The following is a 14356-nucleotide window of genomic DNA, read 5'->3' as shown; positions in this document are numbered from 1 at the left end:
TAAATAAATAAAAGCTTTGGTACATAAATGGAAAATGAACACAGAAAATATCATATTATCATTTATATTGGAAAATTAACAGGCACAGTTCACAATAACAAAAAAAGCTGCAAAAATCTATGTAATGGACACAGAACCCCTGAACCTAGTATCAAGGCTCCCATACGAAGGTCTGTATCTCGGAGTACGTTGGCTCCAAGGGCTCCGTCTGTTCTTATAGCTGGAGCACGCTATGAGGCTGTTCATTGCTGGAGGCCTAGATTGTTCCACGCTAATACCGTAACGACGACTGCTATAGAAAATGGATAGAAAATTCTAGAAAATTGTTACGAAATAACATTTCAGGGAAGTTAGCGATGTCTTAAAGGAGTATTCATTCCAATGTGATGTTCTATGTAGCTCTGTCATTTTCCATACTGCAATTAATCCTGCTTTAAGACTTCATGGTAATCCCCACCCCAGATCTCATTGAAATAGTAAAACCCAGTTTTTTTTATTCTAGACAAGTCCTTGTATGTTAGCGGTGTACGGGTACAAATTGACTTGCTTGACAAAAGACTTTGCTTGGTACGGATATGAGGATATATTTTCTCATCTGTTTTACTTATTAACTAAAATTCTAGAATGTTATGTGGTTGGATCAGAACCAAATTGTTGCACAACTACCTTCTTAGTATGCTATGCGTATTGGTATTACAATCGATGGATAGTAGGTTCTATCCTTGGTGAACACAGATAAAATCTTGATCGGACAGAGCATATAAAACTAGCGGTATACATGAATTCAATAGTAGGTAACTGATTATTACATTAAGTCCTAAAATAGTCTTGATCTATACATTAAGGGCCGATTTTTCAATGCTTGGATAAAACTTATCCGTCAAATAAAATATTACTCGATAATATTAAAATGTCACGTAAACTGTCAAATACGGGTAATTAGAATACGTTTTCAAAATGGTAGTTTTATACATTATTCGATATAGGCAAGTATTGCAGTATTTTTGGTAATTTTAGAGAATTCGAACCCGTGTGGGACATCGCGAACAATAGTAAAATATTTTTTCCCTTACCTCTTAGGTCGTGCAGTGGGTATAAACTTCTCTCCAATAAGTACACTTTCATCCAAAGTACCGTCCAGTTGCAGCAAATCTCCAGCGGAAACTGATACCTCCATTTTGGGTCGATCACACGTCCATAGGAATATTAGTACTACGAACATCTAAATTATGAAAAAAATGTTTATAAATTGTAGTTGTTTCAGCGTACACAACATTTTTTAATTTCCCTTTTTTTGGATTTATGGAGATGCAACTTGCCAGGGTTAGAGTTAGCGTTCAAAATTATATATTTTTTAATTTTAATGGTGAAGTTCAAAAGTATTCATGTAAATACCTTCTATTTCTCCGAATTCGTAGAATTCTAAAGAACAGAAAATTATGACTATGAATAATTATGAACAAGAATTACTATGTATGGAGTTTTTATCTGGATATCATATAATCCTAGTAGTTTATAGAATTCCCAAGGATTAAAATTTTTATCAATTCAATTTGCCACAACTGAAATTTAAAGTGTGTCATTTGATAGAGAAATTCCTAAGTGTTGTAAATACTAATATCAATCACCCCATAAGTTGCAATAGATACTTGCCACACATATATGAAGAATAACAATAAACGTGGTGGAGCTCCTAAATCCGATAGAATCGAAGAGGAGACCGGACACAGTTGGACCAATGAAGGCACCGAGAGCAAAAGTGGACGTCCACATGCCCGATACTAGCCCGTATGTTTCTATTGAGTTAGGGAGACCGCTTGAACTGGAAACAACATTTAATAATAAAAACACTTTATTGTACACACAGATGAAGTTGACAGAAAGACTAAAGAGAAAAATAAACTAAAGAGAAGACTAAAGAGAGACTAAAGAGAATAAAAATCAGCACTTATAATTTATAAATTAAGATTAGGTATGTAAAAATATGATAGGGATATAATTTTATTTAGGCGAAGACTTTATATATATTCCTTTGGAACCACCACGTTTACTTAACTATCGCTACTAGGTGGAAAATCTTTAATACTCTTGGATATGCTGTTTTCTCACAATTAGAAAAAATATAATTTATTATATTTCTTCTTTCTTTATAAAGATAACATTTGACCGGACAGTTATAATATGTTTAAAATGTACTTACATAGCAGTGCTCAAAGCGTCTGAAAATGAGGATACTAACAGACTTCCCATACCAAGTCCGTGAAGAATCAAGCCTAAAATAGTGACCCATAATACTCTGCAAATAAACAAAAAAGGTAAAATATTGTACAGTACTCCAAAATTAATAATGCGCATGCAAATCTTCGCTTATTGTCGTATTTCCAAAATGTATTTATTTTACTAAACAAATTTTACTAAATTATGCATGAAGAAAATGTATTTTACCACTCTATATACATATCGTCTTCGGACGCTCCGGGAATATGTCAGTTACCGAACTGTGACGAAGATTTCTATGCGCATTATCACTTTTGGAGTACTGTATATTATTCGTTCAATTCACATGAAAACTCGAGTTTTAAGTACATACATTCATTCATTGGTTACTAATATTAAAGCATAAAGTTACTATTGATAAAATTTTCTATGTCAAAGTAGTTCTTGCAAAATAGGGGTTTTACGGTTACATTGCCAATCGAAAATAGCCATTACATAATAAGCACATTATATATTTTTACATTTTGTCTTCCATTTCCATTTATCTTACATTTTGTCACCATTCAACAAGAGAATAAATAATGTTCTCATCACATCAATACTCACGTAGGCATATCAAAGAAAGGCGCCGGTCCAATAAGCAAAAACGCGCCAATCACGAACATATGTCCTATACTAGTGATGTACTTCGGTTTCACCGCGGGGTGGTCACACAGCCAACCCCACCCGGGAGCCGATAGCGCGTATATACCGCCGTTGATTATGAATATAACCCCTAGCACTACTGGCGAGAAACTGAACTGTAATAGGAGAGATTTCCCTCTATAGATAACACAGTACATGTGTCTAATACTAGTGATGTACTGCGGCTTGACCGCGGGGTGGTTACATAGCCAGCCCCACGAGCCGACAGCGCGTATATATACCGCCTTTGATTATGAATATGACCCCTAGCACTACTGGCGATAAACTGAACTGTAATAGGAGAGATTTCCCTCTATAGATAACACAGTACATGTGTCTAATACTAGTGATGTACTGCGGCTTGACCGCGGGGTGGTTACATAGCCAGCCCCACGAGCCGACAGCGCGTATATACCGCCTTTGATTATGAATATAACCCCTAGCACTACTGGCGAGAAACTGAACTGTAATAGGAAAAGTTTTTCCAATAGTTGACACTAAACTTATCAAAACAACTACAGTGTTAACAGTATTTTTTACATTTTATTACTTTAAAGTACAAAAAATTATGTTTAGGCCGGTTACATCGCATCGTCGTGAACATGAACATCGATACCAGGTGTGGTCAGTTTACTGATACGCAGAGCACTGAATAATACAAAATGACAGTCGGTCTATGCGTATCGTCGATGGTACGCACTGACGGTCGGTGAAGCTCTGTAACCGAATAAACCGGCCTAAAGTATAATTTAGCATCAAATGACTAATATAAGTTGTACTTTAAATATTCGCCTAGTACTTTAAATTATAAAAAAAACTTGGAAGTGAAATTGTTGTTATTATGTCGACAGGAGATTTTTTTCAGAAATTTATCTTAGGGCAAAATGAAAGTAAAGAAGAATAATAAATACTGTTATTACCGAATATAGTTGGAACAGAAAGTAAATAAATAATTTAATACGTTAATTTCATACGAAAGATTTTTTTTATTAAAAAGTAAGTATGTCTATGCTTTTCCCAGTATCTATTTAATGTTTAAACAAACGCCTATTATTAAAAATAAATATTAATATTCACACAAATATTTAACAAATTTCACGTTCACTATAGTGGGAGCAAGAGAAAAAATTAAAAGTTTATACCTGTCTCATATGCGGCTCTAATGTCGCCTGCAGAAAGCCTATACTCAAACTGGTGGATATTATAGTAATTGCTGCTAATAAAACGCCAGGAATTCGTAATACTGACATCATGGTAGCTGAAATTAATTCAAATGTTACTTTCAATTTGCTCATTCTTATCATAATAATTAAGTGTAATAAAAATGACAACAAAAAAAAACTATGTAGTGTACACACGTAAGAAGTGAAACTTATTCATGACCTTATTTTTCAAAAAATAAATTACTATACATATATGCAACTTTACAGAAAAACATCGAATCACGCGTGTTAGGGAAGAGAAAAAGATGGCGCGTAACGGAAAAATGTCACGTGTAACGAAAAAATGTTACACTAAATTTTTTCAAACCCCGATAAAGAAGTTTACTTCAAAAATTATTTTTGTTAAATATTATTCTTTACTGTATTTTGATTAATTTTACAAGTGGAAATAAAAATTTATGATTTCTTGCGGTAAATTGCCACATCAAAATGCGGAATACAGACTTCATTTCATCTACATACCGTCAAAATCTAAAAAGAAAAACATAATTACTTCATTAATATACGGAATACATACTTCACTTCGCAATGCACTGAAAATCTACTAAAACTACAACTTACGTCCAGTAGGCTTAATATCTTCATCATCAGCAGCTTTCGGAAGTGTTATATAACATAGTACAGCAGTACATAAGAGCGCTGCACCAAGAACAGCAAAAGGTAAGGAGTATCCTCCAACGCTGTAAAGGGCTCCACCAATCATGGGACCAGCTATGAGCCCTAACCCGAAGAAGGTTTCTAGGGAGGCCTGAAATTAAAATATAATAATTTTGCGACATTTGTTTTGTTGAGATAATAAAATGATGTGGGTATGTAGTAAAAAAAAAATAAACTTTCGATCAGGTGCTAGAAAAGGTATGGCCAGAGTCGAAAAACGGTAAAAGATAGCGCCTAGCACTTATTTGAGCATAATTTTTTGATAGGTGTAGACAGAACCTACATAATGTAGGTACCATAATTATAGGCAGATCCACGCAGAGCGGGCCGCCTAGCGCAGAAAATGCTTCTCTAAGTTGTCGAGCAGCTGTGAGGACCCGCGCAATCAATTTGAAAAAAAAAAACAAAAGAACATGCCTATTGCCTCATGCACATAGTGGTCGGGTGGTGAAATAAAATCTTGCTCTCTTTTTATTATATAAATTGTTATAAGCAGCTAAAATAAATAAAATCTTTATTAGCAAGCAGGCCAGGTACATTCAAAATTAACAATAAAGTACTAAAGTCAAAATGAAATATATACTTACAAACATTGTAGCCACATTATCAGGGAACTCCTTTGCTATGATAGCAAAAGAGGCAGTGAGGAAAGCCGCATTTCCCAAGGCCTCTATGATTCGTATCGTGAACGCCAGCGTTACGAACGGTATGTGACCGTCTACTTTGTCCAACAATCTGGTGAAATCAGTTTCATATCATACATAAAAAAAAAAATAATGAATATTTCAGGACAATTTTCACACAATGCACGATCTGATCCCATACTAAGCTTTCGCTTGTGTTATGGAAACCAGATGGCTAAAACATACATATATAATTTTAAATAAACACTTATATAGATAATGTACACCCAGACACAGACCAAACATCTATGTTCATCACACAAATATTTGCCCCGGGTGGGAATTGAACCGACTACCTCTGGCTTGGAAGGCAGGGCCACTACCAATCAAGCCATCCGGTCAGTCAAAAATACTTACGTATGTGTAGAGTTCTGCCTCATTAAGGCTCGCAATGGTAATCCATAGTATCTAGTATAAGTTCGATACATTTCAATATTAACTAATCTTAATATATATAAATCTCGTGTCACAATGTTTGTCTTCAATGGACTCCTAAACCACTTAACCGATTATAATAAAATTCGCACACCATGTGCAGTTCGATCCAACTTGAGAGATAGGATAGTTTAAATTTCAAATCGTTTTAGAGAAAGCGGGCGAAGCCGCGGGCGGTAAGCTAGTAATATTATAATATGGTGAGGTGACAGTTTGGCAACGTCGCGTCGCCAATTTGGAAATTTCAACATTATAATATGTTTGGATATGTGGCCGTCGTCATGTCGTTTGTGAGCATCTCTCTTTTAACATTCAAAATGGATTTGTTATCATGCCACCATTAAAACCTATTTAAGTTTTAAGGAAAATTGAACTCTTTTTGAAAAGATAATAACTAGACTGAACTTTTCTTGAAAAAAGACGAATGAAAATAAAAACACTGAAAGAAGAACCTCTTAGTTGATACATATAGCTGATGTATTAAAAATTACAATATAATATTATGAAAAACAATGCGATATACGAGGATCGAGCGAGGTACGAATTAAAACAAGATTTAAAAATAAACACGGAATTAACCACACCATACCAGCAATTGCGTAAATACAAAGTATGTGTTTATACTTATTTAAATAAGGAAAACAATTTTATTATGCAATGTTTATTTTACAAACATATTATCAATATTATTTCCAAAACTTTTTATGAACTTTTGACGCAAGTTACAAACTAGGTATATTGTATGTATGTATATGTAAACAACAAAAATTTATCAAGTTCGAGTAAAATGCTTGCTTATTTTATTCTTAAGGAAATAAACTTCATTTTTCTTCAGGATTAAATATTTTAAATAGTAAAGTAAATATTACGGCAATCTTTATACTTTATACGTTTGAGCGGTTTGGGCATATCGATCGTAGCTGGTTATAAAATTGCAGCTTAAAATCAAAATTACCCACACTTTCTTTTTTTTTCTGTATTTACTAGATAACTACTAAAACTATGACTTACCCAAATAAAATAGCGCATGTTGAGGTAGTCAGTATACCCGCATTGAACACAAGTTTGGGACCCAAGCGGTTCAAATGAGCCCCATACAAGGGACTGATGATGAACACTACGAGCTCAAACACTCCGAAGACCAGCCCATACTCTGTTGCGGTACAGCCTTTCTTCTCTGCCTGGAAATAAATTGTTTATGGTTTAATCTTTGTTCTATTATGTTAAGGGTTGAGCGGAACGAACAAGTATACAATTATACTATATTTATACTATTTATAAATTCAATGTTTTCATGTAAGAACTAGGTACGTTTGTTTCTTAGGTTTCGATAAGTTTTCTCTCTTTTCTTTCCTAATTTTATTCACATAGCCTGTAAGCTGTAAGCTGATCCAATCAAACAGAGAGATATGCATTAATGAAATATTTTTAGACTAAAAAGTAAACTATTTAATTGTTTCTAGTCTTTAACACAATTGCATTATTTTTATATACCTACATTATCTCTACAATTTTATTTATAGGTATTATCTTTGTGAGTGTGCCAGAGTCATTAAGCTCTTATTTTAATTAAATCATAAAATATGGCATGAGTTCATCGATATCATAGTGAAATGTTATTACTATGTAATTGATATATTTACCTGCTATATAGTTAGGTAGTTTATAGTTTCCAAAACTTGAGATAAAATGATTTACGACGTACTTAACTACGAAATATCTGTTACTCTTTGATCTGTTACCTTGTTAATTGCCTTTTATTTATATTAAATAAAAATAGACACCACGATTGTAGATAATTTTGTTTATTATATAAGCGTCGCGTGCGTGTACATCATGTTTCTTTGAGATGATATCTCGTACATATTGAAATACACTATATGAGCTAGTAAATTGAGGATATTGATAAATTTTCTGTTTCCTTTCAATTGATGAAAATATGAGTATTTTTCTTTCTTTGTAGTATAAAATGAAGTCGTTTCCCGATGTCTATTTGTCCGTCGGTCACTAAACTACGCAATGGATTGTGATGCGTTTTTTAATAGGTTCTAGATGAAACAGTGGGCGGAAAGCTACTTACGGCTATAAGCTCTTTTTATTTGAACGAAACACGAAGTGGCAATAATACCAAGATTCTATGTACATATCTGTCATACGAGCAGTTTGACGCACTAACAGATGAATTTTAATCCATAGAAATTCTTGAAAAATATGATAAAAAGCTTCGATAAAAACGAATTTACGCCAAGAAGCAATATATAACAAATAAAGACTTATGTCTACTGTTTCTCGCTAGAGAAAGTAATTGATATATCACCCAGATACATACAACTTGTAAGCGCCTAGTAATTATATTGTGAACATAATGTGATAACCCCGCTTTGCTTGTGAGGTTATCACGCGATCAACGCACTGACGCACTGTACGTATAGATTTTATACGTATATTCAATTGTTATTAATATTTGCAATATTAATAGCATTTATAGTTTAAAATAAATTATAAGACAATTAGTTGATAATACTGCCGTGGACGGATGCTATAATTTAAATACATTTTCAGAAATTGTACGTATTTTATAGATGAACATTGCATGTGAACGCAAAGCTTTCGATCAGTGCTGATAAAAATGGACAAATCCCGTTCGTATTTGACTAAATTATTTCATGGTTGAATAGCCCATTTATCGAAGAAAGATCTTTCATCATGCTAAGACCAATCTATAGGTACTAATATTATAGAGCTGAAGAGTTTGTTAGTTTGTTTTAACACGCTAATCTCGGGAACTACTGGTCCGACTTGAAAAATTATTTCGGTGTTAGATAGCCCAATTTATCCAGGAAGGTTATAGGCTATATATCATCACGCTAAAACCAACAGGAGTGGAGCCACGGGGGTGAAACGCGCGGAGCAGCTAGTAACTTATAAGACGGGAGCAATGCGAGTGAAACCGCGATACACAGCTAGTTATAATATTAAAGAAAAGGAACTTTTTACACTTCTTTATATTAGAGGAAGGAATAAAGAATCCTTCAAATTTAACTACAACGACATTCACGTAGGATGCATGTCGGATGAACTAAATGTCGCTGAAATATCAAAACAGATTCCGTGTTTAATTCATACCTGCAGCTGCGTAGGTAATGCGTATGTTACTCAATTTCCTTGAAAGAAAAAGGAGGATATAAAGAAAAGTGAAGGCCAATTGATATCGCGTACGTAAAAACCTATAGTAATGGTATGTGTCATTAACATTTGTTATTTGTTGAAATTATATCGAAGTTATAAGGTTGATAGTGTCACTTGAATAACTGAAGATTGGAAAGATTCGTTTTTTAGCTGTTCGACCCAAGCCGTTTATTTTGCTTTCGACATTCGGCTGAAAATTGAATGCTCAATCAATTAAAAATATTCCTAGGATATAAATGTACTTGTATACTATACTAGTATTTTAATAGATATAAAACGCGCATTTAACGGATTTTTGCCAAGGTTTAAAACATGATTTATTTATACCGCCGAGTTTTGTATGATAAAGTCGTGCCTTATATATAAATATCAAGTATATTTTTTACTTCAAAATGAATTATAAATATTATGGAGTCTATTAATAAAATAAAAAACATACCTAATATACTTCTGTACATCCTGATATTTTTGATACTGCTTAACCATTATTGTATGATAATTGAACGTTATATTCTAATCTATTTAATGTTAATTAATCGTTTATCACAACAAATATTTACTAAATTACTCCAGAACCGTATAGAATCTTCAATGATATTATAATACAATAATTCATCGAATAATCAAAACAGGTCAAGGGAAATTTAATTCAAATTGACGGATGTTTTGTTTATTTTATTTATTATATTATTTATTTAATGAGAATAATATCATATTTTATGGTTCATAGATTCCGTATTTAAAATGGTAATGAAAGAAAAATGTATTCAAATTGCCTATTGGACGGGTAATTTTTTCCATGGATTGAAATCGACCCTAAAAAATTGGTACCTATTCCCAATGTATAGATATAGAATAGATAAAAACAAATGAATGAATAGCTATTACATGAAGGTTAATAAAAATTAAATTTCTCACTCATGTCTGCTTTTTTTTTTTTTTTAAGTGGGGAAATCTTGCATAGATACCCACGGCTTCTGGGGATAGGGCCGTGGGTTATGTCGGATTCCTACCGACCAAAACCCCACTGTATTCCGTCAAGCCGCATCAACGACGGGGCCACGGGTATAGGTAGATTTCGTCCGTGACCCCATCAGCCACTCATGTCTGCCTGATGATTTGAAGTGAATAATAATCATTTGATTATTATAAATAATAGGATTGTCTTCTATAGATCTAATAAACAGCTCAAAACTAACTTTCTTATCATTAGAATTTTTCTTTATAATATTTCGGCATATAAAAATAAATAACGCATCTATGTACATAATAAATACTAAGTTCATTTAGATTTATTGAGTAAGCTTATATTTTTAACCGACTTTTTTATAGTTTGACTTAACTATGGATTATATTGATTGTCCTAAAATTATATTTCAGTTATAATGATGAAAAAATAAATTAAATTATTTTTAAACTCTTGTGATATAGGTATTAGGTATTACGTTTAGGTACACTTATGTACTTAGAATATGTAAAGTGCATAAATAAATACAAATAATGTTAAAGTAATTGGAAAATATATTGAATTAGCTAGGCGTGAGGTGCAATAAACAGAGTCAATTGACCATAACGACTGATATTGGTATTTGAAATGTTTTATTATTTATATATTTAACAGGTTCCATTCCATTTCCGTTAAACACAATAAAACATAGGTAAATGAATCGATTGTGCTAGGAACTTTAATATCTATCTAATAATTTAATAATTAGTATATTAACGATTTTTGGATAGGTAGGTAACGTATTAAGTGGGTGGTGTTTTATTTTATACAAAACTAGCTTTCCACCCGCGGCTTCGCCCGCTTTGTCTAAAACCTAGTAAATTAGATACCTTCCTCGAGAATAATCGTATCTTTTTCTCGAAAAAAACCGCATCAAAATTCAAAATCCGTTGCGTAGTTTTAAAGATTTAAGCATATAAAGGGACATAGGGACAGAGAAAGCGAATTTGTTTTATACTATGTAGTGATAAAAGCAAAGAAAATATTTTATGTAATAAACAAGCTTCCAAAAAGAACTTAAAAACCTGAAATCGTTAGAAATAGCCGTTAAAATACCTAAGTGTAGTTATTTTTTTAGTTGGTTCATCATATATAAATTATATTTTGGAATTACAAAAATACGAAATAATCGTCATTTTATAATTTCAGCTTAAAATATTTTATAAACCTTCAATACAATTTACTATTTCCTTACTATGTGTAATGTCACGCTTCGAAAATTCAATACCTACATAAAAATTAAAACCATTATTTTCATACTGACCTCTTGTGGAAAAAATGGCGCTTGTAACGCAACACATATGGCATTACAAAAGTCCGCAATCGATATTACAACTAACGTTGACCATTGTCGCCTTGTAAATTTTAATCGCATTTTAACCCTTTCTTCAATTTAATTTATTAAATCACAATTCAAATTATCATCGAATTACGAACACAAATCACCAAATTAATAATTATCCCAACAGTTCCCAAACGTGCCAATTTTCTTGAAGCAAATAATTAACTGACTAAACGAAGAGGGTAAGATACAATTTTAATGATATTATGACACTAATGTCATAAATTGAACCTTCAACTCAATTGTTTTATCCAATTTTATCGAATGGGTCGATGTACATTGACGTTTTTAATTAGATTTATTATCTGTGCTTCATACATTTGGCGCCAATGAATACGCAGTTCGGAAATTTGTCTTTATATTAATTAATTATAACAAAATCCAGTACGAGATAACTGTTACATCTCTGTTGATAATATTATTGCTATTATTGAAATGTTTTTAATTGTCTACATAACTGTAAACAATTTACTTACATGATTTACGATATCTACGATTTAGGGTTCAACGACTCGTTATTAATTTTATTTTTTGAAGTAATTCATTACTTGTAGCCTGTCATTATTAGTTAGGTAAGCTATATTATAATATATGTAATAAACATTAAAAATTAAAAATAATAGAATTATAATAATTATGAATTATGCAGAACTTAATTCAATGCTTATAATAACAAATATTGTGTCCCAGAAGTAGTTCTAAATATTTTTATAAGCATATCAGGGCAACACGACATCTGTTTTATGTAAAGGTTTGATACAAAAGTGTTATTTATAATATTGTAGCAATCTATTCCACATAAGTAGGTAATGTTCACATTTTCTTGAAAATGTGTTATCATTATATAATCATCACAACATAGTTCCTAGTTTTTAACTTTAATATTTTCTTTGAAAGTATTTCCAAATAATTGTTGTCTATAAGAAAAAGCAACCTAAATGTCCATGTTAGCCCCTTACCGCATACAAAGCCATGTATGGACGACGAAGTTCATGAATTTTTTATAGGCTAACTATAAACAATATCTAAAAAAACTACCTTACATCTTAAACAGCATATCATCGAGAATTGGAATGTAATTAATTTATACAGTGTAATTATTATCCATCAGATATATGATAGATTTAGTCTAGCGCGTGCGACGGTTTGGGTGCGCGGAAAAAACCGTGATTTTCAAATTAAGATTTCAATATCAAAACGGTGAGTAAAGCCATGAAAAAAAATATTACTTCTTTCTTTAGTCTTTCTAAAATAAGGCAAAACATTTGGTTTGGTTGTTTTTTTTACTTTAATCATGATTTTTTGTACTTTTCCAAATCTGTCATATTTGGCTTCGTATGCATTCCGTCCAAACTATATTATGTCATATGTGGCTTGGTATGCATTCAAGGATACTTTCACTGATTGTTCCAGTATCGATTCTGGACACTTTTATCTCAATGCTAAACATGTAAATATTATATCATCATCAATAAATACAGACTCATGCTATATGCCACTGTATGATTTTTAATTAGCCGTTTCAGAGCAAATGCGAAAGTCAGGGAAAGCTCTTATTACCAAAAGACGTGGTCGTCTCTCAAGAACTTAGAAACATCTCTGGAGTCTTATTTGTATTCCTGACTCGCCAATTGCCGCAAAAAAGCTACGAAAATCTCCTGCAAGACATCTAGATTTTCACTTTGATTCTGCACGATCTGATGGGATTAGTCATTACCCAATTTGGAAGAAGAACGTCCGTCAGCTATGCCTATATTGTTCCAATTTCGTTCCTTCACGTTATGTGAAAAATATAACGTGTTTTTATGTTATAATGACAAATGTTATTGTTTTAAGCTATTTCACGAAGTATAAGTTGGCTATGATTCTGGGTTTTATTTAGATATCCATATAAAGTACTAACATTTCGCCCGTGGCCTCGCCCGCGTTTTCAAAGAAAACCCCGCATGGTTCCCGTTCCTGTGGGATTCCCGGGATAAAACCTATCCTATGTGTTAGGCCAAGTTACCCTCTATATTATGTGTGCTAAATTTCATTGTTCGGTTCAGTAATATTTGCGTGAAAGAGTAACAAACAAACACATACACGTATACATCCACCCTCACAAACTTTCGCATTTTTAATATTAGTAGGATAGGATTTATGTAAAGTATATGTAGTATATCAGTTGACTTAGCATTCAGGATACAAGCCTTTTGTTTTGGGGCTTAGCAACCGAGTGTGTGAAATTAGTCCGGAATATATTTTAATTTTATTAATTAGTTATTATTATTCAGCCATGGCTGTCCCACTGCTGGGCAAAGGCCTCTCTTCCCTTCATCCACGTTTTCCTATTGTGAGCAATTTTTGTCCACTCCTTGCAATGAGAGTCCAGTTCGTCGCGCCATCTGATTTTGGGCAATTATTAATTAGTTACTTTTTTCTAATTGCATATGAAGCCATATATGACAGAAAAAATACAACAAACACTGCATACGAGTCCATATATGGCGCCGTTTCATATTTTCTATAATATAAGTAAATATTTTTTTTTCTCAATTTGATCTCATAATGTAAGGTCTAATAAACACTTTTTTGCAAAAAAATAATTTTTATTTCATCTCCTTAATAATTCATGCAATAAGGGGTTAGAGTAGGTATCATCACTAATAATTGCTCTAATACAATAAAACTTAGCGATGCTTACAATACCATAAAATAAAACAATTATGTTATCTATAGATACATAACTTCCATGTTACGCGTATGACATAACAAATTTTAATTACCCATATAAGAATAAGCCCTGAGTCGTCTCAGGGACAAAATAACAGAGCACGAATAAACACGTGGTGTTAGTAAATACCCGGTGTACGGGTGGGGAAACAGCTGAGGGATGACGAAAATTGCGCCCGAATAAAACAACATCCACGCTTTCACT

General features: G+C 32.6%; 1 protein-coding gene across 2 annotated transcripts; it reads right to left on the bottom strand.

The window, feature by feature from the left end:
- Nucleotides 1-13: 13 nt before the first annotated feature.
- On the bottom strand, nt 14-11596 carry LOC123702671 (MFS-type transporter SLC18B1-like). 2 transcript variants are annotated; one of them, XM_045650439.1, is made up of 10 exons: nt 11359-11596; nt 6911-7080; nt 5369-5516; nt 4686-4872; nt 4044-4159; nt 2824-3017; nt 2201-2296; nt 1654-1822; nt 1074-1222; nt 14-292 (listed from the first exon to the last, which is right to left on the bottom strand). In XM_045650439.1, the coding sequence occupies exons 1-10, from the start codon at nt 11467-11469 to the stop codon at nt 118-120; spliced, it is 1515 nt and encodes a 504-aa protein (XP_045506395.1). In that variant the 5' UTR covers nt 11470-11596; the 3' UTR covers nt 14-117. The 2 variants fall into 2 exon arrangements, with proteins under 2 accessions (XP_045506395.1, XP_045506404.1); XM_045650448.1 differs by having other exon boundaries at nt 14-289.
- Between the last annotated feature and the right edge of the window lie 2760 nt (nt 11597-14356).

This window comes from Colias croceus, chromosome 2, assembly GCF_905220415.1.
Source record: "Colias croceus chromosome 2, ilColCroc2.1".
Classification (NCBI taxonomy): domain Eukaryota; kingdom Metazoa; phylum Arthropoda; class Insecta; order Lepidoptera; family Pieridae; genus Colias; species Colias croceus.
Note: the sequence above shows the minus strand (reverse complement) of the source record. Positions and strands in the feature narration are given on the sequence as shown.